The sequence below is a fragment of the Vipera berus genome (genome assembly GCF_964194415.1).
Source record: "Vipera berus genome assembly, chromosome: 6".
Classification (NCBI taxonomy): Eukaryota; Metazoa; Chordata; class Lepidosauria; order Squamata; family Viperidae; genus Vipera; species Vipera berus.
In genome coordinates this window covers 27,370,623-27,390,727 of record NC_138208.1, presented here as the reverse complement: position 1 = coordinate 27,390,727, position 20,105 = coordinate 27,370,623, and the positions used below count along the sequence as shown (strand labels likewise).

Sequence of the window (20,105 nt, the reverse complement as noted above, 5' to 3'; positions counted from 1 at the left end):
CATGGTGCATAGGTTCTTGTGGCTTAGGAACCATTCGTTAGTTTCTAGTGCTTTTTTTAATTCAATCCCTGTTTGGCTCACTACGGGCTGCTAAAGTTTGGCTTGGTGGTGACTTGCGGTGCTAATTGTTTTGATGGCATGAGTGGGTTTGTTATCTTTGTTCTGTTGCTGTTGTATTGGGGCAATCTGGACAATGTGTCAGCTAAGAAATTCTTTCCTCCCAGTAAGTGCTTTAGAGTGAAATTAAATCGGTGGAAATGCTGCGAACCCACAAAAGAAATGGAAAGAATTGAAATAGATCTCCCCCAGGAAAGGAATGGGTTCTGACACCTAGCTTGTTTTCAGATCTACATTCCAAGTAATGATATAGATTGATAAAGTGTGAAGTATGATTCTCAATGACAACAGTATAGTGACAAACCCAGAAAAAAGCACCAATGAAAACAATTGTGTATTAAAACCAGGAATTCCTTGTAAGAGTGTAGGAAAAAAACCCCAATCAAGTTACATGACAAAGCCTAAAAAGAGATGCCATTTTGGGATTGGGGTATCAAACTAGATAGCAAAATAAGTTGTATATTTCCCTATGGTTTTAAACAAGGGTACAATAAATAATTGTTTATTGTATAAGAATTTATGGAGAAAGTTTAGTTTCAATAACTCTCATCCTATAAGGCTACCATGTAATTCAGTTTACTTATTTAGAAATTCTCCTGACAGGCAGTCCTTTCCTGCTGAAAGATTTCAACTCCTCTCCATGCATAGAGGGAAATGCTTTGTGGTAACAGAGTAAAATCTTGAATTCCACTTTACAAAAAAAGACAAATGTAGTAGCTCAGTATGTGAAGCATATTGGTGTTCTTTTTTATTGCATTTATATTATTGCATTTATTTTAAGACTCTTGGGATGGTTATTGTACAATCCAAAATCACTTTAATCAGATAAACAAGGCACTTTAAAAAGAGCTCTTTTCTGATAAAATTGTTATTGGTTTCCAAGTCTCTCTAGACAATGTACTTTTCTTCTTATTCTTTTCATGTCTTCTTTTAAAATAAGGAACAAAAAGATTGATAAAATGAAACAAATATAATGTCAGGGCCTACTTCAAGCCCACATCTTAAGAAAGCAGAACTCTTGGAAACAGTTTCTTCCAAGCAGGAACCTTTATTAAGAATGGGAGATAGCAGGCATAATAGACAGAATCTGAGGGATTCCCTCACAGGTCAGTATTTTAAAGTGTCCGTAAGCAAACCCCACCCCACAGTTCATCCGGGCGGTGCAGACCGGCAAATCCCCAGGTGTTAGGTTCATCGATGGGAAAAGAAAGATAACATCAGTCCGGCTTTGTTTGTGCACAATCATTCCACAGCTCTTCACACTTCATTTTGAGGACGGAGCAGCCTCATGCACCCCTGTTTTAGACCAATTCTTGAAGGATTTTTTTAACCAAGTGGTGAAAGATTCAGTTTTTGCAATTCATCTATTTAGGAAAGTATAGTTTTTTCCAGTACAGTTTGAGTTGTTCCTTTCTCACTGTTTTGTGATACAGGTATCTTAAGACCTGACCGAACATTTATTTTCATTTTAAAACATTTTCTATAATAAGCATAGCAATAGCATAGCAAAGAGCCTTGGTGGAGCAGTGGGCTAATGCCTCCCTAAGTAACACCAACTGCCTGCAATTAGTGCAGGTTCGCATCCCACCAGGCTCAAGGTTGACTCAGCCTTCCATCCTTCTGAGGTAGGTAAAATGAGGACCCAGATTGTTGGGGGCAATTAAGCTGACTTTGTAATAATGCCGCTTGGGGGGGGGCAAAAGCCCTAATAAGCAGGCATATACATAGAATGAAGGCTACTGCTAAGCTTGTAAGCCGCCCTGAGTCTTCGGAGAAGGGCGGGATATAAATGGGATTAAAATAAAATAAAAATAAATATTTAAGTAAATTTTGGAGCTGGCTTCAATGTCTTAACTCAATCCTGGAAAGTTAATAATGATAAAAATTGAATATTTCAATGTAGATATATTGACCCTGAATAAGAAGGATTATGCATATTTCATCTAGTCAGTCTTTGACTTTTCTAGATTACAAATGGTTTTGGAGAATGCAATTTAATGTGCTAGTAAAATTAAAATACTCTTTCTGATCTTCGTAAGTAAAATTAGGAACACAAGAACTGTTGCTGCATGATTAAACAAATGAACCTTAATAAGGTGAACATGATTATATATCCCTAGAAAAAATGTCCATATGTCTTGAATAGGAACTATTTAATTTAGCATATTCTTGCTGTGTTTTGATAATTACCTTTTTAAAGCCAGCTATCATTACTCATCCATACAATTATAGTTTGTTGGTTCTCGGCAAATCTTTTAATGGCAGTTGTTTTATGAATGTATTTCTTCAGATGGGCCTTAGATGCTATCCATTTCTTGATTTTTCCATTATTTCTCAATCCTTTGCTCCTTCCTTTTTCTAATTTTTAATTGACTTCTGGAACACGCAAATAATAAGGAAATGTGGTAGTAGAATGTAATACTATGAAAAACAATTTTTGGATGTTTTCATTGTTTTATTAATTGCTTTAACTTTTCTATAGTTTTAAAAGCCACCCGGGGTTACTTGGCTGGGATGGGAAGCTATAGAAATCAATCAATCAAATAAACAAATAAAACATCTTTAACCTCTTTCCTATGCTCCCTATCAGGAAATCATATGAAAATGTCTTATTTTTTTTAATAAGTTTTATTGATTTTTAAAATTACAGTTTTTAGCGCTTAGTAAACAACAGGTTGTCTGGGTTCAAATATTTATCATTAACTTCTTCAATATAAATCTGTTCAATACTACACAATCCAGTATTTTTTCTCTGATCCTCCTTTCTTCTCCATATTTTTTCCATTTTCTCCTCATTATATTGTTACAGTTTTTGGTACTGTTAATGTATGCAAAGTTAGATATAAGCATCTTCATCATATTTTACTAATATCATACAAATAATAATATCAATCTGTAAATCAATTATGTCAATTCATTAATCAATATCCTGTTTTTTGTGCTCTTGTTAAGGTTTGATTTCCATCAGTATTTGAAATATCTTTATCAGTTATAATTTTCTCATAACTGATTCAAATCAATCCTCATCTTATCTTCATATTTCCTATATCAAAAAAGAGGGAAAAATACTATGTTAATTCTAAATCATATCTTTCATTATAAAAGTCTAATTATATCTAAGGGTCATCCATGCTTTCAGCCTTATTCAAACAAGTATTTAAATATATAATGCCCCCTCTAAAAGGTCAAATCTTCTGATTTTAAATCTGACCCAGGAATTTTCTTTCTATTTTTGTAAAAATTGCTTGGAATGAGGAAGGCAATTTTCTTTAGTTTTCTGGTTTTTATATGTATCCTTTATAATCCAATAGATTCCAAAGTATAGGTTCAGTTCTGAAAGCAATATTTTATAGTAATCCTTTGTCTCAAGTATCCAAAAAATTGTCAATCAGTCAAGGTTGTAATCCACAATGTTTGAAGTGTTCAAAATGTTCAACCTCTCTGAAAATAGCTCAAAAATCTCTCCCAGCCAGGCATAGTCCAAGGTCAAATTTTTCTTTCTCTCCTACTAGCTCTTGGAGTTAAAAGTCCAAGCTCAGTAGATATTTATAATCCTAGAAGGTCAGAGTGATAAGTATTCCAAAATATTTTCCTTTATTGCCAGCTGTTCTTCTAAGCTAGGAGTCACCAAGCTACCAGGAAGCAAATTATTGTGCTGTACACAAATCCACCACTAGATGTCATTCAAAGTCCATTTTCTACTCTTAAAACAAAGGATTGATTTCTTATATTTCACCTCAATGGTTTTTTTTTTCAAAGAGAAAACCTTAACAGTTATCTCAGTTCTCAAATTTATCAAAACTGTAGCTTTATGTTACTTCATTATTGTATGTTTCTGTCCCCCATAAAATCAAAATGCCACTTCTGTTTACATTCAGAGGTTTTTAGCTTCTTGGGAGCCTTTGCCAGGAAATTCAGTTGTAAAATAGTAAGGAAAGGATCAATATTCTCACACAGTTCCAAACATGTAAAGGATCAATATTCTCACCCAGTTCCAAACATGTAAAATGTTTACAATGTATTAAGTAGTGTTTTTTTCTTCTTCGGTTGTCAGCAGCTAATGCCCAGCCACAGGAATGTAGCCTGTTGGTTTGGAGGGCTTTCCTTGGACTGAATGGAAAGGCTGCCGTCTCTCCATGATCAACAAGGCACCCCTCCTCTTCATCGCCTCTTTGTGGGGATTTTAGGCCCTTTTTAGGGCCCCAAGCAGGGCAAAATCGGGCATGAAAGGCAGAGCTCTGCCTTCTTGCATCCCATCTCACTGCGACACAAACCAGACGTCTCAGGAAATCATATGAAAATGTCTTAATAAGGCATGACAAATTGGGTTTAAAGAAAGTTTATCTTAAAGCTAAGTATACCCTACCAGCATTTCAGAATATCCAGTTGATCCAAATCAGGTTCTCGTTATAATATATGGAAGCCTACTTAAGCCCTAACTCATCAATTTTCCATTCTTTTGGTTGCAGGATAGAAAACTGGTCTGAAAAACAAAAATGTTGTTCATCAGCTTAGTCTCTTTGATCCCTCTAGCTTAGTACTTGCTTTACTAGAAAATTTCAGTGCATTGTTTTTTAATGCCGCTGTTCTTGGATTTATTAAACCAACCATATATGTCTATGGATTGTTTTCATGTTCTAAGTTCAGAGAAGGGCGGGATGAGATTATTAAATGTGAAAAGTCATTACAATTTTATTTTATATTTGCCATGTAAAATACCTGTTAAATATTAAGCCTATTTTCTTTCCTTCTTTATAGTTGATGAAGGAATTCCCTCTTCTTAGTATGTTCAACATCCATGAAAATTTGCTAGAAGCTTTGCTGGAGTTACAAGCATATGCAGATGTTCAAGCTGTTTTAGCAAAATATGATGGTAAGTGAAGTAGTTCTTTATATACCCTGATTCTCTGTGTCTGTATGGATATAAAACAATGGAGAGCAATGTCCTTTAACAAAATCATGTTTAAGGAGGGAAAGGTCCATGTTCTGAATTTCTTTTTCTTTGTATTGTAGGGTTTTCTTAAGCAGATATAGTAAGTTGTAGCTTCCAAATAATTTCATTTAATTTATGATACCTAGTTTTTAAATGTTGTAGTAGTGAAGGACAATTACTCCTTCCTCTCATCATTCTATTTTTTTCTTGGTGAACATCAGTTTTACTAACTCTTCTATGAGTTTGTGATGTACAAATATTTTTGTCAGTGACTTTGTACGTTTTTGCTTTACAAAAAAACTTTCTAATTTCATTAGAACCTAAGGTGAAGTTATAGGACCTAAGCAAGAACTATTTATTTCTTCCATATTTTCTTACTTTAGAAGTGCTACTCAAACTGTTGAAAACAGGTACAGATAAGAATGTTCAGGAAGCCTCGGAAGAAGAAAATAAGTGACTGAGTCATTTTCTTCTAGCAGTAGCAGTTTGATATTGCAGCCTCCAAAATTGCTAACTGCAGAAACTACAAATGTGGAATCTAAGATTGCTTCTGGCCAGAACAATTTCTCTTTCTGTTGCATTCTTCTTGGATAGCTAATTTTATTATTATTATTATTATTATTATTATTATTATTATTATTATTATTATTATTATTATTATTATTATTATTATTATTATTAGTTTTCCAATATTACAATAGTATCTTTAAAAAGCAACGTGGTGTCCGGGTTACAATAGTTCCATTTCAGACAAATACATATTATTACAAATCTCCAAATTATTGTAACCAATACTTCCTCTCTTTTTTCCTTTAATACATACTATCTCTTATCTAAATTAACATACTTCTCATTGCTATCCATCAGCCATTAAATAGTTTTTTTATATTTATCAATATTTTAGTATATTTTATATTTTAACATTCCATCTTTAAAACATCAAACACCTTATATATTTTTCTAGCTTTAATTTTACATTGATATTGAAATTAAACATTTAAGATTTCTCATTTTCGTATTGCTAAATAACCTCCTTTCCCTTTACACAATTTTCTCCAATATCTAGTAATGTAATCCAGTTCTTATTTATCTCATTTCCATATCCGTATCAGTCATACAATATTTAGAATAGTAGTCATTAAAATACCAATTGCAAGGAGGAGAAAGAAGAGGAGGACAATATAATATTCTTGTTTCTCATTTATAGTTTCCACATATTAAAAATTAACCAAACTTTCTTCCATTTCAACATTTAATACATCCTCTCATGTCTCTACATCCAAGTATATTAGTTACATTCTATCATTTTTAGCATATATACATCTTAACGCATATCATTTAAAGAACTCAATATTTCAATGTTAGTATTCATATATCTGTATTTTATTTTTATTTTATTTTTATTTTTTTAGTTAGTCAGTATTTTTGTCTACTCATCAAAACAATCTCTCGTAATCCCAATACAATCCTGTCTATTTTGGTATTATCTATTTCAGGCCTCTTAAAAATGAATCTTATTCTTGCTTTCTTCCTTTGCCATGTCATTTTTCGCTTCTTTGCCTCAGGGTCATCAAAGCATGGATTTGTTTTTGAAACTCTTCCATAGTGAAGTTTCACATCTGGTGTTCAAGGTTACTCTTATCTTGTTTTTCTTAAATATTTTCTTGATTTTTTTAAAAGAGAAAGTCAGATTGCAGTTTCACGTTTAGCCACTGGGTGTCCCCCAAGTACTTTGAAAATTCTTTTCTTTTAGTCCATTTCATTCTTCAACTTTTTTTTTTTAAAAAACCACCCCTGGGCTTGCTTGCCGCGTATTTGAAGGGAGGGTTGAATTTCCCCCTCCCTCTCCACAGGGGGGAAAGTACTTAGCAGCTTATTTAGGTGAAAAGAAGAAGATTAAGGTATAAGAGAGGAATCTTACCCCCATCTCTTCCACGCTGCTTTAATGTTGCCTGATGGTAAGTTTGACTTCGGCTGTCTGCAGCCTAGTAACTGGCCATATTCCTATGGCCAGTCTTTCGTCCACCGGTACAAAGGGAATGCAGGCACTAATGGGGGGGTTGCGGCTCCCCCGCATTTCTGCAAAAGCCCCTTCTGTCTGGTTGCCCCTCCAGGGCGGCTCTTCGGTCCTTTTAGGACCCCCCAGCGATGCGAATCTGGACGTGGAAGATGAGAGCCATCCTCCAGACATCCATGATGGCTGACTTGGCAACCCGGAAGCCTGGATAGCTAATTTTTAAAGGACATCTAAAATAACCCATTTTTAAAAACTTGAAAGTATCCATTTTTATGCTAAGCCACCCCTCAATCTTTTGCTGTTGGATGGCATATAAATAAGGTTTTTGAGCAGTATGTAAATTAGTACAGTGTTCCTTATCTTTATTGCTAGTGTTAGATCAGTATTTCAGTCCACAGACACTTACAAAGCAGCACACTGTGACATACTTTGTGTGAGGTTGCTGCTAAAAAGAACTGCCACAGGCTTGAATAAGTAGAAAAAGACTTAAAATAAAGGCTTAAAACTTAAAATGTTTTTAAGAGACTGAGAAATAGTGCCATAAGCACCACTGGGGCATTAGGTCAATCTCCTCTAAGCATACTGATTTAATATTTCTTCACATTTCTTAGTTGAAGTAGCCTTCTAAGATGTTCTTTGGTGCCTGTTCCACTAACGTAAACCTGTTTTCAGCAAGATTTCTCTCCAACATACGTGGTACTCTACAAGACATTAAACTCCTCCACAATTTGCTGTGTGCATTCTGAGAAATCCAACTGCTGTGATCCTCAGTATGGCACTTAGGCGTTCTAGGAAAAGAGGTCTCCATACGTCACCTCTATATTTGCTGTCCCACTTGGATTTTTTTTACATTCTATATTTTGTAAAAATAATAAAGAATTTGCAACATGAAAAGTACCTTAGGCATAATTTCTTTTTCTAAGAATGTCCTGGTCCATAAATGGACTCCATAAGACTTCATAGAAATTAAATGCTTGAAGTATTAAGTGCTTGAAGTTAGGATTGGACAAAAAAACTGCAGCAATAGAAGGCACTAGAGGGAATTGCATTTTGATAAATGTCCCCCATATGAACCAGGGCCTTTCAATCAATAAATTTATTATTACAGCCAAAGCCCAACACATAAATCAAACATTCAAATAAAACTAAACTAAACAGAACAAACACAAGAATACATAGCAATATATTACAATTAATGATGTAATCAGTGGATACCAAGGTCTGCCTAGTTTTACAGACAGTATAACAAAAACTAGCTACCTTCAGAAAAACTGAATCATACTGACCTAACAATAAAAATACACTGAGTATAGTCTAATGCTAGATAAAAACATATAATAAAATTAATTATAAAAGATTATTTTAAAAGATCTAAAATGTTTATTTATGTTTCTGGTGAATCCCCAATGCTGCTGTGTAGAATCTAGCCACCTGTGCCGTGATCACTGCCTGCTTGTCCTTAAGCAGCCACTGGAGATAAATACTTTCCGAATGACCAGGATACCAATCAATTATGGGGAAGATATGGTTTTTCCGAATAACTCTATAGAAGGAACATTGAAGGAGTATGTGTCCAATGGTCTCCATGTCTCCTGAGCCACAGGAGTAGAGTCTTTCAGCCAATGGTGTCTTTTTATACTTGCTGTACAGGACTGCCGATGGAAACACATGGCACCGTGCAAGTGAGAATGCTTTCCGGTGGTTTACTGACTCCAACTGACTAAGATACCTGACAGGTGTAACCACGTAACTAATAGAGTCTGGAGCCAGAAACAGTGGAGCCATACCTAAGTCCGCTTGCCTCTCGATGTCTTGAACCAGGACTTTTTGAAAATAGACATTTTGCTAGAAAGTGCACAACTAGTCCTCAGAATTTCAGATATGTCACATTAGAACAAAAAGTATGGGGAGGAGGACCCTGCCTAATTGCATAATTGTAATCATAATCATAATAGTAAAGTTGAAAGGGACCTTGGAGGTCATCTAGTCCAACCCCCTGCTCAGGCAGGAAACCCTATACCATTTCAGACAAATGTCTGTCCAGTCTCTTCTTAAAAACTTCCAGTGTTGGAGCAGCTTCTGGAGGCAGGTTGTTCCACTGGTTAATTGTTCTAACTCTCAGGGAGTTTCTCCTTAGTTCTAGGTTGCTTCTCTCCTTGATTAGTTTCCATCCGTTGCTTCTTGTCCTGCCTTCAGGTGCTTTGGAGAACAGCTTGACTCCCTCTTCCTTGTGGCAGCCCCTGAGATATTGGACACTGCTATCATGTCACCTCAGTCCTTCTCTTCATTAAACTAGTCATACCCAATTCCAGCAGCCGTTTCTTATATGTTTTAGCCTCCAGACCTCAAATCATCTTTGTTGCTTTGTTGCATTTTTCAGTTGAATTCAGACATCTTTTTTGATTTACTATTAAAGGATTTTAACTGCCTTTGTTCTGAAAGACATTGCTTTTATAGCAAAAATATTCTAAGAAAAAAAGAAGTTCTGGCTTTTTAGGTAGCAAAACGGGGTGTGGAAAGATACACAAACTAATGGAATAATGGATTACATAGAACTGATAAAGTGACAATTGCTGAACTACAAAACCTTAATTATGTTTTCTAGTAACAGTACATATCTTATTGTTGGCATTGCTTCCCTGTTGACCTTGACTTGTTGCCAGGTGCACCATATGAATTGGCTATGTAATTACATATTATTTGTTTATAAATAGGGCACTTGCTTGTTCTTTGTAACAAAAGAATGAACTAGAAGTGTCAGACAGATTTAATAAACTCTGGTTTTAAAATTTAATAAAATTCTTGCTATCTATTTATTTAATGGGCTTGGAAACAATTTTTATTCATAGACAGCTCTAAGGACTCCAGTTGTATAATAAAGATTACCACAACCTACAGTTGCAAATGCTTCCAGCTTCTCCATCTTGCAGGAAGTAAGCCTGAATCTGTTCATTCCTATCCAAACCCTGACAATCCCAAAGCACTAGGATAGTGCTTTGACCATATATTCTGTTTGGCCTGAAATTGAGATGAGCGATGGGTATCATGATATTTGACCCTGTGTTGATGAATCACTTACCATTGCTGCTTAAACTATGGAGCAGAGAAAGTTGAACACTGTGGGACCTTTCAGACTTGACCTTTCCCTTCCCATCACTACCAATTGAAATAGGTCCCAGAGAATCTATAACACTATGTTTTCTTTTCCAGTCCCAGAGACAGTTCAAAATGATTCTATAATTGATGTGATAAAAGGCAACTGAGAAGTTGAAGAGGACTAGGAATCTTGCCATATATCACCCACTAGAACAATTTGTGTGTTCTTGGTAAGATACCATAGCATAAAACCCATCTAAAAAGAGTCAAAATAATCCATCTCATCTAGAGCCTTCCAATGTCAGCTCTAGCCCCTCCTCAATAATCTTTGCTATAAAGGAAGGTTCAAGACTGGATGATGGTTCTGCCAACTATCTGAAAACCATTAAGCAATGAAAACAGTGCTGTTTTCAAGGTTAGTAACACTACCTCTTCTCTCAAGGATGCATTTGCTGTCATTCTAACCCAGCAACCTTTCATCAGCCTGGAGGCTTTTACCAGCCAGTTAGTGCAGGTATCTAATCACAATCCGCTGATAGTATTACCAAGACCATGTTCATTTCTTCAGGATGAATAGATTCAATTTCCCAGATAGCTTTACAAGGTGAGATATTTTTTATCTTAGCTGAATATGACTAGCTAATGTCCAATTCTGCATGGATCTAAAAACTGTTTTATCATTCAATTACACTGTAAATCCTTTACAGTCATCCAGCAAATATTCTGTCATTCAACTTTTCCTAAAAGATTTGAACACACTTCAGAAAAGGCTGCTAATCAGCAATCTCAGGACAGAATAAAGGCATAGAAAAAAAACAAGCCTTACCCATGATTGGACAGATCCATTGTCTAATCTTGTCTTCCACCAACATTGCTCTCTGCATCTTTTTTGCCACTTCAATTCTCAGAGTTCTTTGGTAAATCAAGTCTACAAGTGTATCAACAAACCAAGAAAGTCTGCACAGGTGGAATTCTGTCCAAAGCAATGGTTGCCCATACATTCAGTTGATTGGACAAGAACTCTGGAAATGCCCAGCAAAATCTCAGAAGAAATTTCTTGGAAGACAGAAAATCCAGTAGGTGCTTGTGCAGACCAATCAAATACTTCCATCCATTTGCAGAGGGGTAGTAAACCATTTTAATGGTGATGAGCATGAAAATTAGTTAAGATGTATACAGTGGTACTTGGTACTCAATTGCTTTGAAACTTATCTAATTTGTTCCTCAACACATTTTGACATGAAACTTTGTTCCTGTACTCATTGTTTGGTACTCAATGCCCAAGCTAGAACTTGTCAGTGTCAGCTGCCTTGTGACTCATTACATTATTCCTTATGGAAAAAAACTGTTTGGTACTCATTCTTGTCACATCTCTCAAAACCAATTAAGGATGAATACTGAGGTAACAGTGTACTTTATATTGTGGCCCTTATTTTTCATTACTTATAAAATACTGAGCTTCCACTCATGATTAATAAATATTATTAGTGTTGAACAGTCTTGGTTCAATAGAAATTCCATATTCTAAGCAGAAATTGCGCTCCAATCATCAATATCATTCCCAAATGCACAAAAAGCTTTTTTCGTGAAACATAACAAGAAGACATATAATACAACAGCAATACAGTATTTCTATCTGTATGTATGCACATTTTATTATAGTTAAAATAATTTGAAACATTTAAAACATTAGGTCTGTCAGATTAGGCAACCTCTTGATGGCAGCAAAAAGGTATTGAAACCCCAAATTTATTTATTTTTTATTGGTCATATGAATTTTTTGCAGCCCTGATATTATTATAAGAGTTGTGTAGGATGAATATAAAGACACAACTTCAGATGTTGCTTCTGGTGTCTGATACAATATTCCAACTGCAAAGAATTCACGTTAAGCACTTTGTTTCTATGATGGCCAGACAGGAAAAAAAAATCAGAAGCAACATGTGAGGACAAGAATTCCCTCATTTTATTTTTTTCCCCAGGAGCTATTGTCCAGAAATTTACAAATCAGTTACTTCTGGTCTCTGATTCAATGAGCAGTTTTTTCCTCACCCCATTTGCAAAGTGAGTCATCGAGTCTTTCCTTGACAAACTACACATTGTACCAAAATATGCAAGTTTCAGCTATCTGGTGTCCCAGATTAAAATTATTACAATGCATAAATTTATATATAGTTTGGTTTGCATATAAAATAAATAAGAAATTAACATTTGATGTGTATTTTTGAATATCAGTGGATCAATTTTTTTTTCATGATCCCAATGGAGTTTTGAAAACTGAAAACCTGACTGGGTATTAGTTCGCTTAATGAGGCAAAACTGAGAGTGACCACTAGATTAACCACACTCTGAATGGAGAGGTCCAACTGTAGTTCAGACACTATTCTATTAAAATCTCAATGGGATGCAATAAGAGTAGGCTGTTTCGTGTAATGTTTGGTAGTGTTTGCTATGGCGTTTGAACCTGGAAACTACTTGCTTCTCTCTGTTTGTTTATTTATTTTTCTTTTGTGGTTATTATGCTTGCCTGAGATTTAGGACTTCGATGATGGTAACTGGCCATTTATCTTGTCTATTTGCTGTGAATAGGAAAAGAGCAGAATATCAATTGGTTAAATAAATAATAAGGGCAACCACAGTGAAGTTACAGCAGTTTGGATGCACAAATTTGATGGTTTGATTCAAGGACTAAACCTTCTAAGTACTGATGGTTTGAGACTGATTAAGCATATTCTATTTTGGTAAATGGAAAAAAAAGATCTATTGATTGATTTTTGCTTGCTTCTCTGGCCTCTTTTTTTGCTTTTGTCTCTGGAGATATCTGCACATGCTCCACAGATGCCAATGAGCTTTAAAATGCATTACTCCTCTTATATTTCAAAGAACCTTAAGAATAGTTGACTAATGGAGACTACTTAAACAACAATCATGCTAAATATATTACATTTTTCTGTGAATTTATATATAGTCTCATAAGATAGATAAGGATCTTTTAAGCTAGTAATTGGTATGGTTACCCACACTCTAGCCTCTACTTTGATGAGGCCTGTCTCTAGCCTTAAGGTAGCGTTAGAGATACATTTTGGGGCTTGAAGGATTGATCTTAAGAATTTGGATTGGAACAAGTTCTAATGGTGCAAAATTAAAAAAGGGACCCAACTTAGCATCATAGAAAAGTTGTGTTATTGGCTTGACCTTAAATAATTTGAATGTAATGTAATGGCCACTCATTTTCCTGAGGAATTTAATCATAGTAGATGAACTCCTTTAAGCATTTTCAGCAACATAATCACGGTAGGGAGTCCTAGTATTGTCAGAATGTAGGACTACTCCAAGATTTTTAAAACAGGAAACCTGTTCAAATTTACTGCCATCTATCCTCCAAGAGTGATTTTTGGGCCTTTAGGCAAATGCCATGATTTTGATTTTCATAAAAGGTTTTCCCATTTCATCAAATTAACTTCTACTGAGTATTGATAGCTGTCTATGTCTTATTCTTTACCCTTTCATTTTCTCTACTGCCCACTTGTAATAATCCATCTTCGGTGCAGACATAGAAGAATCATACATTTTTAATTTTATTTTCTTTCCAACAGATATAAGTTTACCAAAATCAGCAACAATATGCTACACAGCTGCCCTTCTCAAAGCTAGAGCTGTCTCTGACAAGTAAGTTTGGAAGAATTCCTGCCTGCTGAAATTTTACTCTGTAAATGTGGCAAAACATTTTGCATAGTTGAAGGTTATTCATCCTGGCAGGAAAACTTTAGGCTTGTCATAAGTATGCAATATATTTACTACCAAGAATGGATACTGTAGGGAAAATGAATTCTATATTGTTTAATTGGAAAAAAACAGCTAGCTGCTTGCTTTCTGCAAGCAAAAGAAATTTGAATGCAATAAATGTAATTCTGACAACATAGCTTTTGTTGTTGTTAGTTGCAAAGTCGTGTCCGACCCATCGCGACCCTATGGACAACGTTCCTCCAGACCTTCCTGTCCTCTACCATCTTCTGGAGTCCATTTAAGCTCACGCCTACTGCTTCAGTGACTCCATCCAGCCACCTCATTCTCTGTCGTTCCTTTCTTCTATTGCCCTCAATCTTTCCCAGCATTAGGCTCTTCTCCAGTGAATCCTTCCTTCTCATTAGGTGGCCAAAGTATTTCAGTTTTAGCTTCAGGATCTGGCCTTCTAAAGAGCAGTCAGGGTTGATCTCCTCTAGGACTGACCGGTTTGATCGCCTTGCAGTCCAAGGGACTCGCAGGAGTCTTCTCCAGCACCATAGTTGAAAGGCTTCAATTCTTTGGCGCTCAGCCTTTCTTATGGTCCAGCTTTCACTGCCATACATTGCAACTGGGAAGACCATAGCCTTGACTATACACACTTTTGTTGACAGGGTGATGTCTCTGCTTTTTAGTGTGCTGTCTAGATTTGCCATGGCTTTCCTCCCCAGGAGCAAGCGTCTTTTAATTTCTTGGCTACAGTCCCCATCTGCAGTGATCTTGGAGCCCAGGAAAATAAAATCTGTCACTACCTCCATTTCTTCCCCATCTATTTGCCAGGAGGGCCAGATGCCATGATCTTGGTTTTCTTAATGTTTAGTTTCAACCCAGGTTTTGCACTCTCCTTCTTCACTCGCAACAAGAGGCTCTTTAGTTCCTCTTCACTTTCTGCCATTAGAGTGGTATCATCTGCATATCTTAGGTTGTTGATGTTTCTTCCGGCAATCTTAATTCCAACTTTTGATTCATCTAGCCCTGCCTTTCTCATGATGTGCTCTGCATATAAGTTAAATAGGCAAGGCGACAGTATACAGCATTGCCGGACTCCTTTCCCAATTTTGAACCAATCAGTGGTTCCGTGTCCAGTTCTCACTGTTGCTTCTTGGCCCGCATATAGGTTTCTCAAGAGACAAATAAGATGGTCTGGTATGCCCATCTCTTTAAGGACTTGCCAGAGTTTGTTATGATCCACACAATCAAAGACTTTAGCATAGTCAATGAAGCAGAAGTAGATGTTTTTCTGGAACTCTCTAGCTTTCTCCATGATCCAGCGTATGTTAGCAATTTGATCTCTAGTTCCTCTGCCTCTTCGAAATCCTGCCTGTACTTCTGGTAGTTCTTGATCCACATACTGCTGGAGTCTAGCTTGTAGAATTTTAAGCATAACTTTACTAGCATGAGAAATGAGTGCAATGGTGCGATAGTTTGAACATTCTTTGGCACTGCCTTTCTTTGGAATTGGAATGTAAACTGATCTTTTCCAATCCTGTGGCCACTGTTGAGTTTTCCAAATTTGCTGGCAAATTGAGTGTAGCACTTTTACTGCATCGTCTTTTAAGATTTTGAATAGCTCAGCTGGAATACTGTTACTTCCACTAGCTTTGTTGTTGCTCAGCTTTTCTAAGGCCCACTTCACTTCACATTCTAGGATGTCTGGCTCGAGGTCAGTGACCACCTCATTGTGATTATCAGGGACGTTAAGCTCATTCTTGTATAGTTCTTCTGTGTAATTTTGCCACCTCTTCTTAATCTCTTCTGCCTCTGTTAGGTCCCTGCCATTTTGGTCCTTTATCATGCCCATTTTTGCATGAAACATTCCTTTCATCTCTCCAATTTTCTTGAAAAGATCTTTGGTCCTCCCTATTCTATTGTTTTCTTCTATTCCTTTGCATTGTTCATTTAAGAAGGCATTCTTATCTCTTCTAGCTATTCTTTGGAATTCTGCATTTAATTGGGCATATCTTTCTTTTTCTCCCTTGCCTTTCGCTTCCCTCCTTTCCTCAGCTATTTGCAAAGCTTCCTCAGACAGCCTTTTTGCTTTCTTGCATTTCTTTTTCTTTGGGATGGTTTTGGTTGCTACCTGTTGTACAATGTTGCGAACCTCTTTCCATAGTTCTTCAGGCACTCTGTCTATCAGATCTAATTCCTTAAATCTATTTGTCACCTCTACTGTATATTGAACAGGGATATGATTTAATTCATACCTGACTGGCCTAGCGCTATTCCCTACTTTCTTTAATTTAAGCCTAAACTTTGCAAGGAGAAGCTCATGGTCTGAGCCACAGTCAGCTCCTGGTCTTGTTTTTACTGACTGTATAGAGCTTCTCCATCTTTGGCTGCAGAGCATATAGTCAATCTGATTTCTGTGTTGACTGTCTGGTGATGTCCATGTGTAAAGCCATCTCTTGGGTTGTTGGAAAAGAGTGTTTGCTATGACCATCGTATTCTCTTGACAAAATTCTATCAGCCTGTGCCCTGCTTCATTTTGTACTCCAAGGCCAAACTTGCCTGTTATTCCAGTTATCTTTTGGCTTCTTACTTTAGCATCCCAATCCCCCATGATGATAAGGACATCACTTTTTGGTGTTAGTTCTATAAGGTGCTGTAGAGCTTCATAGAACTGGTCAATTTCATCCTCTTCAGCACTGGTGGTTGGGGCATAGACTTGGACTACTGTGATATTGAATGGTTTGCCTTGGATTTGAACTGAGATCATTCTGTCATTTTGAAGATTGTATCCCAGTATTGCTTTTCCTACTTTTTTATTGACTATGAAGGCTACTCCATTTCTTCTGAGGGATTGTTGCCCGCAGTAGTATACCTGATGGTCATCTGAATTAAATTCACCCATTCCTGTCCATTTTAGTTCGCTGATACCGAAGATGTCGATGTTTAGTCTTGTCATCTCTTGTTTGACCACGTCCAGCTTTCCTTGATGTATGGATCTTACATTCCTGGTTCCTATGGAGAAAAAATCTTTACAGCATCGGACTTTCCTTTCACCACCAGACACATCCACAGCTGAGCGTCCTTTCGGCTTTGGCCCAGTCGCTTCATTCTTTCTGGCGCTACTAGTACTAGCCCTCTGCTCTTCCCCAGTAGCATATTGGATGCCTTCTGACCTGAGGGGCTCATCTTCCAGCGTCATATCGTTTTGCCTTTTGGTACTGTCTATAGGGTTTTCATGGCAAAGATACTGGAGTGGTTTGCCATTTCCTTCTCCAGTGGATCACGTTTTGTCAGAACTCTCTGCTATGACCTTTCCGTCTTGGGTGGCCCTGCACGGCATAGCTCATAGCTTCATTGAATTACGCAAGCCCCTTCGCCACGACAAGGCAGTAATCCATGAAGGGGAACATAGCTTTACCAGCAGAATAATAAGTGTGGTGTTGGACTGGGAAGGGGCTAAACTTTATTTGAGGCAGATAGACCAAGTACTTAACTGCTTAAGAATTCCTGGCAGGCAAGTGATGGCCTTTTAACTTGTATGTAAAACATAACTGTGTGCAGCTCTGTAAGGTGTCTGGCCCTCTCATATGGTTGCTGTCAAAGCACAGCACCAGACCCAAGCCAGGTCTGATCAGAGGTGGAAGTGAGCCGATCCCAAGCAGTAGATATCCCATTATCACCATGCTTTCTGAGTTCAGCTGAATGGGTGGGGAGCAGGCTGCATGGGAAAGTATGCTTTCCTTCCTGCTTTTTTCAGAGAGTTTGCTATTGTAGTGTATGTGCACTTCAAGACCTGAGTAATTTTTTTTCTTTCATTCTTTTTGTCCTGTAGATCGCCAGTACCAACTGCAACATCTTTCCTCCCTACACAGCGACTCCAGCTTGGGAGGGCAGGGCTAGGTTTGTCACAGCTTTCCCTGTGGTGGCTGCCTGCCAAGTACAGCTATGGAGTTAGCCTTGGGGTGTGAGGTGAGAAAGAGATTGCATGGTCTGGGTATTTTTCTCCCCATCTTCCACTCTCTGGGGCAGATAATATTTGCCCTCAGTATGGGTACATGGTCAGGAATGGATGCAGCTGGGAGCAGATCTGCTACTGCTGCTGCACCAGGCTTTCAACTCAACTTGTCTTATTGGGTTGAGAAGTCCTGAAGCCATGCTAAAATGTAATTTATAAATTTATTGGGATTTTTTTTCTTACACTTCCCCATGCCCTCCTCCCAGCCCAGAGAATTTGGTTCAGATTTTAAAAGCAAACATATAGAATAAATTTAGATTAGCAGGCAGACAGAAATAGAACATGGACTGCTTGAACATTATTGTGATAAGTTTCAAACATGCTTTTGACTTCTGCTGGGATTTTTAATATCTCTATAATCTAGTTGTACAGATGCTTTTTGACATAGAGGTTTGATAAGAGCTAAGGGAACTGGCTCAGCTGATTTCAAAGACCCCTTTGACTTAGTTCTTCCTTTTATGCTTCTTTATGATGCCAAAATTAATCTCCATGCTTCTCTTCTCTTTGTTCTGTATAGGTTTTCTCCAGAGGCAGCTTCAAGAAGAGGTCTCAGCACAGCAGAAATGAATGCAGTGGAAGCTATTCACAGAGCAGTAGAATTTAATCCACATGTGCCAAAAGTGAGTTGTTGTGAATCTCTACTACTATTTGGTATAAAAGTAAAAATGAATTTACAGTAAATAGCAACTTAATTGTCAAATGGTATCTCCTCCTATGAAAAAAATATCCAATCCAGTCACTTAGAACAAAATTCCCTTGCCTCCATTTTTTGTCCTTTTTTCTTCGCATTCAAAACTTATTTTTCAGATGTCCTTTACATTTGTTGAGATGCCATTAATCAAATACAATGCTGACAGAAATATGTACACAGCTTTTGAATATTGACATGTAGCATTAAGTTGGGAATAAAATTCAGTTCATTTGGTTTTTCTTCTGAATAAACATGGGTGAGCTTGTTAGTTTTACACAGCTCTTAGCTTACTCATAAGATGTAAAGTGTGCAATAAAGATAAGAAAATACAATCCCATAGTTGCTTCATATCTGCTGGGTCACTGATCAACTGCCATTATTGGAAGCCAAAGTCATAATAAGTTACTTTTCAGAAAGGAATTTTGGCAAAACAAGGAGGATGTGACCATGAAAGGATGTGACTTTATTTTAACTATCATAGGATCAGAAATGAAATAGGGATGGACACAATATGGCAAATAATAAGAGAAGAAATTGTAGTTGGAAGTCAAGTTTTATTTTAATTGTCCAAAGCATTTTGGATTTAGAGGTGTTTAGAAGACTTTCAAGATCACAAATCTCTCCATTCTCAAAATCTTGGTTCATATTGGATTCCATCCTCTTTTGGATGGTTATTGTTACAACTAAAATGTAAACTACTTTGTTTGATAAATCTTGTTTTTGTAGTAAGAAGTAATAAAACATATATCTAATGTTTCCATGTGAGATTTGCTTGATGCTGAAGCTTTTGCATTGGACAAGCATGTGTAAACTTACCTGCTTGATATATATATTGTAAATAATCTCTGTGCGATTGCATTTTTTCTTTTTCTTCTGTAATGCAATCTGCCAGGTCTGTCTTCTGTCCTTGTCACTCTGTTGCGTCAATTAAAGTTGCTCAAATCTTCACCTAGATCTTTTTAAACCTCAGGATCTGTTTTTTGAATTTGAGTAATACTTCCTGGGTTCCTCCTCTTCTTTGAAATCTTTTATGTGGCTTTCCTGCTTTAGCTATTAAGACTTTTCACAAGTGATGAGTAATCCTTTTTTCATTTCCTTGTTCTTTTAATCAGAATGTAAAACTCTTATCAGGTGGATTGTCAATTCAGCTAGAATGTCAAAATATGAATTTAAAACCTCTGCTCCCTTATTCATGTTACATAAGTAAGAGAATTTCACAATGTGAGTTGTTCTGAATTTTACTTGTAAAGCTGTCCTTTAAAAGGTTTGCTTGTTGTTCCTTTTATATGTCCTTATTCTTAGCTGTCTTAGAATTACTTGCATTTTCATGCTGGCCTTCTTACTGCAAAAAGAAGAGGGCATATTTCTGTGCTTCATTAACACTATTTCCTTTTCCGTATTTGATCCATAATATAGTTTAAAAGAAGCCTCAAAAATGTCTTCTCACCCAGAACTTTTTAAGTTTTGTGCATGTCATCATGATAGGTTTTATTATGTTTCATCT

At 36.7% G+C, this 20,105-nt stretch overlaps 1 protein-coding gene across 5 annotated transcripts in view; it reads left to right on the top strand.

Moving 5' to 3' along the window:
* ST7 (suppression of tumorigenicity 7) overlaps positions 1 to 20,105 on the top strand; it is a 189,005-nt gene that overhangs the window by 148,627 nt on the left and 20,273 nt on the right. For all 5 annotated transcript variants that reach the window (XM_081331183.1, XM_081331182.1, XM_081331186.1 and 2 more), the window contains 3 exons: positions 4,876 to 4,990; positions 13,760 to 13,832; positions 18,428 to 18,530. In XM_081331183.1, the coding sequence (XP_081187309.1) occupies positions 4,876 to 4,990; positions 13,760 to 13,832; positions 18,428 to 18,530 (291 nt within the window). The remainder of the gene's footprint in view (positions 1 to 4,875; positions 4,991 to 13,759; positions 13,833 to 18,427; positions 18,531 to 20,105) is intronic.